Source organism: Arachis ipaensis, chromosome B10, assembly GCF_059453495.1.
Source record: "Arachis ipaensis isolate K30076 ecotype BB chromosome B10, ASM5945349v1, whole genome shotgun sequence".
Classification (NCBI taxonomy): domain Eukaryota; kingdom Viridiplantae; phylum Streptophyta; class Magnoliopsida; order Fabales; family Fabaceae; genus Arachis; species Arachis ipaensis.
This window is the reverse complement of record NC_142435.1, coordinates 17,251,746-17,261,185: the sequence shown is the minus strand read 5'-3', so window position 1 is coordinate 17,261,185 and position 9,440 is coordinate 17,251,746. Positions and strand designations below refer to the sequence as shown.

The window sequence follows — 9,440 nt, the reverse complement described above, 5'->3', positions numbered from 1 at the left end:
ATATAGAGATCAAAAATTAAAATTTTGTATAAAATAATTTTTTTTGAGAATTACAATTTATTTCTATTACAAGGAGTTTACAATAACACTCTCTTGATCAAAAGAAAATACACCTCTATGTAAATATAAGAGAAAATCTCTCAAAAAAAAAAACTCTATATAACACAATGTTACTAAAAATTGTTAATTTTTAATTAAAATTATTAATATTCAAAAAAATTATAACGATATTCTTGGGAATATTACTGTCAACCAAACACAGGATTGCTTATTACAAATTTTCAATGCATTCACAAGATCACCAAAGAAACACACACATGAACCTGATTTTTCTAAGAATTTCGTTCCTTGGAATAGGATTTCCAGGGATCTGATTCCCAAAAAAGAAACAAATCCGTGAACCAAACATCGTACATCCTATATCATTATTAATAAAGAGAGCATGCTATAGAATTTCACGTTATCTCAAACCTCGATGATGGTAGGAACAATGAAATTCATTCCATACATCTCATTAGTTGAATCATGTAGCTCATGGGTTAGGTTATGTATGTTATAATTCTATTATCATTCATACATATAACATGTATATCCCATCAATCATGAGTTATTAGTTCATGTACACCTAACAATACGTATGAAAATTTTTTTTATAACCCATGCCTACTTTTTAAACCTCTGATAATAGCTTCTCACTTTTTTACTTTTGTTACTTCTTCACAAATACATACATAATAAATTTTTCAAAAATTTTATTTTTAAATAACTGAATAATATTTGTTAAGCGATTATTTAAATGTTCTTTTTATACGAGGGTTATATATATGAACTTTAATGTTTTTTAATTATAGCCTTTATATAAGAATAATTTTGTGACTACTAAATTTTATTTTTTTGATTAATATTTTATTATTTTTAAATACTAAAAGTTAATTTATTAATTTTAAAATCTAATAGTATAAAAATAAAATCTCAAGGATAACAAACAGGTGATTAATATTAATAAAAAGTACCCATAATTTACAACACTTCTTAATTAATAACGAGATTCTACCATTTAAATTGGTTTTATCGAAAATATCCCTTATCTTAAACTTTAAGAAGTTTAATATATATCCATTTTCAATGGTATTTAAACTATTAAAAGTTATTTAACAACTTTTTTTTAAAACAAATATGAAATATTCGTATTAGAAATATAATTATTCGTATATACTCTCTTATTTGTCTAATTTTTTAGTTAAATAATTTTATAACATAATATTCTAACACATTATTAGAATATTTTCAAAAAAAAAATATTTAGCATATATATTATTAATAAAAAAATTATACAAAATTCATATAAGAAAAATTTTATTGAGCATTATATATATATATACAAAATTATCAGCATCTCCCAACATCATAATATTCACATGTATCATGTTCAGGTAGTTTGTGCACACCATACAAGACTTCTTGATGTTTTACCTCTTGATTTCTCTTCTTTCTAATACCATGCTTAATCACTGAAAACATCTTAATCACTGATGTTTTACCTCCTGATTTCTCTTCTTTCTAATACCATGCTTAATCACTAAAAACATCTTCCTGTAATACCTCTTCATAGCCAATAAGATCAATTGCTTACATCCTTTGCCCCAACTTTTCAGTCTAAAGTCATACATTTTCTTCATGCAACCCCATTACATTTTCTTCATGCAACCCCATTTTCTTCGTGTAACTCCTGTAAGAAGGCTGCAGAGCTTTTCTTTGAGGAGTAATACGATCTCATCAGCCACCAGATCAATTCCTTTAACTAGAACAAGAGCCTTTAACGTGTTATAGTGTTATATACTCGATTTATAATATAAAATACAACATCGAATGTCAATTACATTTGTCTTTATTCGCATATTTAGACTTACACAAGGGAATTTCTTTGGTGAAGAATAAAATGGAGTGAAGAATAAAAACTTTTTCTAAATTTAGAATGAACATGTGCATATATAATATAATACAGAAAAAAAAAGTTCACTCTTCAATCTTCACCAAAAAATTCACGTTCGCGTCACCCTTGTCGTCACCCTTGTCACAATGCCTACAATGCCTATTGCCTAACCTCGGAAAATTGACCTTCAATAAATCTACACAAGTGAATAATAAATAAAATACAAAATCTGTCTTGGCCTTCAATAATTAACAGATTTGCTGGACAACAAATTAGCCTCTAGCCTCCTTCCTTCTGGCTCTTCAAGGAACTTCTTATCTTTTATATAAGTCTCTATCTCCAATAGAGTCCTTGTGAGCTCCGGTATCTGCCGAACTTTCAGATCAACTAAGAAGTTCTGAGAGATGATGTTCAATAACTTTACGAATTGAGATTTATATCGTCTAAAAAGTGCAAAACCAGCCATCTGAAACAAAGCAGAACTTGTTTAGTCTTACATACAACAGACCACTGCGACATTCTATAAATCTATAATATATTTACTTACTTGCAAGAAAGCATTCAATGAAACAGCTGTATATTGGTTGGCTGGGAGATTGTTCAAGAACCTTGCAAGCCAAGCCCAACCCTCTCGCAAGCCGTGTAAATTCTGAACACCTTGAATCTCGGTCTGTTGAGGAAAGATGAGATTCATGAGAAGCGGAGTCATTAAAACCAAAGCAAGAATTTCAGACTATCATGACAAACCTGAACCAGTGCACCATAAACCTTCATGTATGATTCTAACCGATTTAAATAATCTTGTGTACTCTCCAACTTTCCTCCATCCTCTCGGTAACCAATAGCTTTGAAGTATGACTCCTTTGATTGAAAGATAGACTGAAGGGAGTAAAATCAACAATTTAGAGTCGGTAACATAAGATAAGTATACATGTTTATAGAATATTTAAGGAATGAAGGTGTGCCCGTATTATCATAATTAATAATTACTCTCGAAGATTTGATTGATAATAATACATTGAGTTTGCAATATTCAAGGCAAGGATGAATTAGCTCAAGCATAACTTGCAATATTCAATCATTTTTAGTATTTTATGTTAGAATTTTGTTAAAGGAAGACTGAAATTAGTAAAAATAGGATTTTGTTACTTTCACTTTTTTTAATTATTTCTTTCACAAGATCTTAGAATAGAAAACAGTGAAAATAAAAACAGAAACCAACAAAACCCTTACTGTTTTATGTATCTGTCATCCAACATGGCAAATAATGCTTTCAGCACTAATTGATTATTCTCAATACATGCAGTTGCCATGCCAGAAATGTTTGAGAGCTAAGTTAACACCATGGCAAATAAAGAAGAACAATATTTCTTCCTCACATAAATCAAATGGCTCAATCCTCTTATTTAGGCAAGGTGTGATCTAAAATGGAACCATTTTTTAACAAGTTTATTGAGAAAGAAGAGAAATATAATGTTCAGGTAAGTAACAACGAACAATGAGCAATGGCAGCGTAGTTCATACTTTAATCCATAACACACACTCCTATCAAAACAACCTCTAGCTGAGCACCAAAGAAAAGCCAAGAACCTTACTATTTCCCACAAATTTCCAAAGACTTCAAAAACACTTGGAAAATTTCATGAATAAAATTTAATATTAAATCGATAAACAAACTTTCGGCCACAAGTAATCCGTTAAATTCAATTTAAGATAGCTAAAATTTAAAACTAAGGATAGGAATTAGCATCTCAAAAAAAAAAATGATGCATTCAAGTTCCTTTTTATGAAGCTACCTTTTTGTATACCATGTGCTTTGGGACAGTGTATAGGCAGGCCCTGTGAAGCTCAGCCAGCAGAACATCCATTGCAGCCGGGACCTGTAAAAAATAATACCCAAGTGAACTCAAAAGTAGACATGCATATTTATATATAGATATAACTTGTGTGTGTCTCTCTCTCTATATATATACAAAAAGCTGCAGACACATGTGCACGCTAATGGTTGTGGCTATAATAGGCAAGATAAAGATGTTGTACCTGAGATGTAACCAGAACAATGACATATCCACTTGCAAAGGGTGCATTACCAAGGTTTGCGCAGTATGAAATAAACTGCAATACGTGTCGTCATAAAACAAATCAAATTTACCAATAAATATTCATATGCGGATAACTAATCTCTATCATTTATCTCAGTAGTTTTTGTTTTCGGTTTTGACAAGTTGAAGCCAGTTACACGGGATTCAGGCAAATGTTGTTTTGATCACAAATATGTTCAAATACACCATTTCTGTTGATAAAAAATATTTTTGAATAACCATTTTGCTTACTTTTAGTTTTCAGAAAATGCCAAAACAACAAATTTTTCCACTTTGCAAATATTCATTTACTAGTTAATTGTTCAAAATCATTCTCAATTTTTTAAAAACTAAAACAAACAAATATCGCAAGAGAAAATGCATAAGTACTACATTGTTTTATAAGAAAAAATGTTTAAGACAGGCAATCATGATTGAGGGCTGTAATACATTAATTATTAATTTGTCCTTTTATTTGCTACCCTTCATAACTGAATAAAAACAAATCTCACATCTACAATAAACTACTAAACCTGTTTAGTATTAGTCTATTGCTTCCCTTGTGCTCTTTTTTCTTCACAAATAATGCAAGAAAAAAATCATATCAATTGAATGTCAACTCATGAAATTACCTTTTTAGCAAATATCTCAATGCTGATTGATTGAGGACATTGAGGATCCCGCAAAAGCTTAACAAGATCATTGGATTTTGACCTATAGAATGTACAAAACATTAAATAGACATGAAATGCAAATACTCTCTTTTTGGATTGAATTGACTTTATTTGAAATGAAATAATTGAAGAAGCTATTTCATCCAAATATTCCCGTACTTTTTGGCAGGTCAAATTGTAACATTCCTTAAATAGGATTGAAGCAGAGAAGAGTAACGGATAAAGTTTTCCAATAAAAGTTCCAAAAGCACATGCAGGAATGCTAATTGATAAGCAGTATTATGCATTGTTGAAATGAAAAGATTCACTTCACCTGACATTGTCTATTACACCCCTTATTTGTCTTATCAACCGAGAAATATGACTTTCATAGCGAGTATAATCCTGAAAAGTTGTTTACATGAAACAATCAATCAAAATCCCAGTATGCTGCAGGAAAACTTAGTCTTGAAACTGATGATAGACACATACAGAATTCTTCTAATGTAAACCAAAAAATAGCATCCTATTGTTTAGAAAAACGTTCATTTGAACATAGATAATACCTGATTAGAACTAGATCTTATTGCTTGGTTCCTCTCACACAGCTCTTTCAGTTTCTGTAGTCTCCCACTCTCCAAACTTACAGCACTTGTCGCAGCACGATACAGATTGCCTGAGATTGTGCAGACCAGTTGAGATAACAGATATCAGATGGCAAAGATTTTTAGACAAATAACAACCTATAGCTCCCAGATCGGCAAGGGGCACACCCATATGACACATCAATTGTACCAAAGTTTACAACTTTACAAAGTGATTCAATGGCTTTTCTACCTCTTCCATTTTCTAAGTTAATGGCAAAGATGTCAAACCAAGAATAAAAGGAAGCCAAGAAGAAAAGAAGCAATAATAAACCGTGTAAAGGTGAACTTGTGTAATTAACTGTGCAGCCGGAAGAGAAAATAGAAGATTCACTGTCTTGAATGACATTTGTTGCTTACAAGGATGACCTCATTGAAAATCAACCTTGATGAGACATGTAAGAGCAAAATATTAAAATTTCGCAACCAAAATTTTGAAGGAGAAAAAAAAAAACAAAAAAGGATAAATAAAATCCAACTGAATGGAAGTCAGAAAATAAGAAAGCAAAGCATTCTTGTATATCAGATATGGACACACAAGTAAACAGCAAACTAAAATACTGATATGGGTAAACCATCATCTTAGTGTGAGTAAGAAAGGGGTGAGGAAGAAGTGACAAAATGGAAAGGCAAATACCAGACTCCTTGGTATCCGCATTTGATACCCTTGATGCATCATCTGTAGAATGCACTGCAGCCTCTTGTTGGGTTCGTCCAGAAGTAACCTTCTGGAAAGTTCCAGCAGCACCCCCTTCTACAGCTTCCTTTTCTGCTCTCCTTTCAGCTTCTGCTGCTGCTCTTTTTTCAGCTTCCATTGCTGCCTTTCTCTCAGCTTCCAATGCAGCTCGTTTTGCTTCTTCAGCTCTAAGTTTGGCCTACCTCCACAAAATTGAAAAGTAAAAAATATAGGACTTAGACCAAGGCTTGCAATATAAATAAGACTGACAAGAAAAGATCTGTCTTAACAAACATGAGCAATACAGTAACAGAAATGAATATCAGTGAAAATAAAAGGAAAAAACAATGCAGATTTGTAACTGCAAACATGGGATGGCTATTTCAATTTCAAATGAAATGTGAAACCATTTATGTCTAATGCCTTGTTAACACACAATATTAATTAGAAGATAAAGTACCTCTGCTTCTGCTTTAGCCTTTTCCTGCTGCTGCTTTTCCTCTTGCAAAGCAACCTTTCTCTTCGCTTCTTCATAAGCTGCATCACTTCTTATTTTCCTTTCTTCTATTTGTGATCTAAGTTCACGGTCCCGTTGAACAGCTGTCAAGTGATTATCAAGTGCTTCTGCACTACAAAAAAAGAGGGATGTCAGATATCAGTTTCTTAATCTAGCAACCACAAAACAACATGAGAGTAAGGAACAAAGAAAATGTTCTGTTGGGGTTTCTTGGGAGTAGATGACTATCAGAAAACATGCCACACATGTCAAATATTATTGATCAAAATTAGAAATACATATTATATGAAGTATCATTCAATTTCAGTATTCATAAAAATGGATTCATCAAACAAAATTAGATTCCCCATCTCTAAAGTCTAAAAGTAAGGTGCAACTTTTTTTATAAAAGAAGTTTATTAAGAGGAGGATAATGAATGCTCAATTTTCTGTTTCTGGCTTTTTGGATATATAGAAGTTAAACTGTCTTGCTCCCAGGAATAAGTTAAACAAACAGAAGGGGAAAAGAAAAAAGAAAATGCTCAAAGTTCGCAAAAGTATGCAATTAACAAAATCACTACAATGTAAGATCCATAGTTAGAAGCTGTCATAAAGCACATTGAAAATGCAAACAACCGTATAGCTGTTGCTAACATCAAGTCTGACCAGATAGATATGTAGCATAAGAGAATTATCATATTGCCATGAAAAAAGCAGGGAGGGGGACACGGGACATTGCAATCTTACATCCTGCGCTGATATTGTGTATCTAACTTTTTATCCTGTTCTTGTCTTGATTCTTTATATTTCTCAACTCGAAGAAGAGCGGAGGTAGAGTTCTGACTTTCATCTGCCAGAGCTGTCTCCAATGCTGAGATCTTAGTCCGTATTTCATCCTGTCAATCCAGAACATTTTACAAACAGGTCTACATAGATACGAAATGCCCTGTTGTATTGGTGCAATTTCATAGACGAAAAAGAAGAAATCCTTTCTAAATGAAGAAAGATCATCTCTAAAATGCTTGGAAAATTTGTTTTAGTAAAAGTAGAATCCCTAAAAAAAGATAAAAACAAGTTTTATTACAAAAAAAAGATGTTCAAGGGTGAAATAATAACCTTTTTTAGTACTACATCCAAACAAGATTGACAAAAAAGATGTTCAAGGGTGAAATAATAACCTTTTTTAGTACTACATCCAAACAAGATTGACAAATTATTCAATTTGTAAAATTTAAGGTAATCAACAAGTCAACTAGGAAACCAAGTGCTTTGACATCGACAAAATCACTCACATTAACCCTAAGCTGATGTTCTTGTGCCAACTCAAATAACGCAGTTTCCACCTCTTTTCCTTCATCCATCAAGTAGGGTTGCACGTCAAATGCAGACACGTCAGAATCATCACTGTCACTGAGATTTCAAAGCCAATGCAAATATTAATTTCAAACCACCCAATGCACGCAAAAAAGAAATGAAAAAGAAAATAATCAAATTAACAAACATATGAACATAGCATCCACTAATCCACTAAGAGAAAGCGAAGTTAAAGATCCACAAAACGTTCACATAGCGTTGGGTATTCAAATTGACTAGGGTTCAAGAAGAAAGAGGCACCTCAGATAAAGTTCATCGCAATTGAATCGTTTGACAGGTACCAAAGCTTTGTTATCCCCATCATCGTCGCTCTCTGTGTCATCCAAATCAAATTCTTGAGCACGCAACACGAAAGGTTTACCTCTCTCACCTCCTCTCTTCCAAGTAGGCATTGTTTTCTGGAACTGCGAGGAAGTAACCGAAGTAGTGGCGAGCTTCGCCTCCAAGGTATTGAGCTCCGAAACGAGAGCGTCGAAGCTCCAATCGGGTTCAGGATCAACAGAAACGCCATCTATACGCGGCGAAGAATGAAAGACTAACTTCACCGCTCCCCTGAAAAGATTGCGTATCAGCGGTGATGAAATTCGTGGCTCTAGAGAAACCCTAACGGAATTTGAAGCGCATTATTGACATCAAAGACTTACATTGTTAAGCGAGCGACGAAAGAACAAGAGTGAACAGGGATCAAGAGCTGGTTGTTTTCTTTTGTGAACACAATCTATGATATCACCATCTGCACTCTGAAAATAATAATAATAACAACATCCAATAGCAACTATGGTGAGGACAGGGGGCTTGTTGATCTTGTCCAAGTGCCTTTGAATCCTTTCTAGTCTTCAAAGAATAATCAATTTTGGATTAAAGAATAATCCTAGTACGCTACCTGTGACAACAAATATAAAGAGTTATTTTTTTTGAAAGATCAAGTGAAAAAATAAAAAGTAATTTTATCTTTGAATATCTCATATAAAAAAATCTTTTTATTTATTAATTATGGATTTATTTGGGTGAGTTTTTAAGAAAATATCTTTTTTTGAGTTATATTTTTTTAAATGATTTTATGTAAAAGTAAAAGTAATTTTATGTTTGGATATCTCATGTAAAAATATCTTTTTATTTATTAATTATGTTTAGGTATAACAATATAAAGGTACTTTTGTTTATTTATTATATGAAAAATATCTTTTTTTAAGGAAAAAAGATCTTTTCAAAAAAGATGTAAATGACAGCTTCTCAAAAAGAGATATTTTTCTGATTTTTCTAGTACATTTACTTTTACTACTAGAAATTTACCAAATACACTAAAAAAATCTATTTTTATTAAAAAATATCTTTTTTTATTAAGATAATGGTGCCCAAACAAGCACTATAAAGTATTTTTTTGTTTATTTATTACATGAAAAACATCATTTTTTAAAAGAAAAAGATCTTTTAAAAAAAATATAAATTACACCTTCTCAAAAAAGATATTTTTTTTATTTTTCTAGTGCTTTTATTCTTACTACTAAAAATTTGTCAAACAAGCTAAAAAATAAAATAAAAAAAATCTTTTTCTATTAAAAAAATCTTTTTCCATTAAAAAA

At 31.7% G+C, this 9,440-nt stretch overlaps 1 protein-coding gene across 1 annotated transcript; it reads right to left on the bottom strand.

The window, feature by feature from the left end:
* Window positions 1–1,815: 1,815 nt before the first annotated feature.
* GLE1 (nucleoporin GLE1-like protein) lies at window positions 1,816–8,732 on the bottom strand. The gene is made up of 14 exons (XM_016324766.3): window positions 8,502–8,732; window positions 8,098–8,409; window positions 7,776–7,893; window positions 7,231–7,379; window positions 6,448–6,616; window positions 5,949–6,186; window positions 5,234–5,343; window positions 5,002–5,072; window positions 4,647–4,728; window positions 3,974–4,048; window positions 3,730–3,813; window positions 2,681–2,812; window positions 2,481–2,603; window positions 1,816–2,399 (listed from the first exon to the last, which is right to left on the bottom strand). Coding segments are annotated over exons 1-14 (1,890 nt in total). The 5' UTR covers window positions 8,504–8,732; the 3' UTR covers window positions 1,816–2,174.
* Window positions 8,733–9,440: the final 708 nt, after the last annotated feature.

Excerpts from the sequence above, each read along its gene's own strand:
- GLE1 (XM_016324766.3), bottom strand. Across the intron at positions 5,344-5,948 it reads TGCGGATACCAAGGAGTCTG|GCAATCTGTATCGTGCTGCG; the intron begins GTATTTGCCTTT and ends GCACAATCTCAG. Across the intron at positions 2,813-3,729 it reads AGCACATGGTATACAAAAAG|TCTATCTTTCAATCAAAGGA; the intron begins GTAGCTTCATAA and ends TACTCCCTTCAG.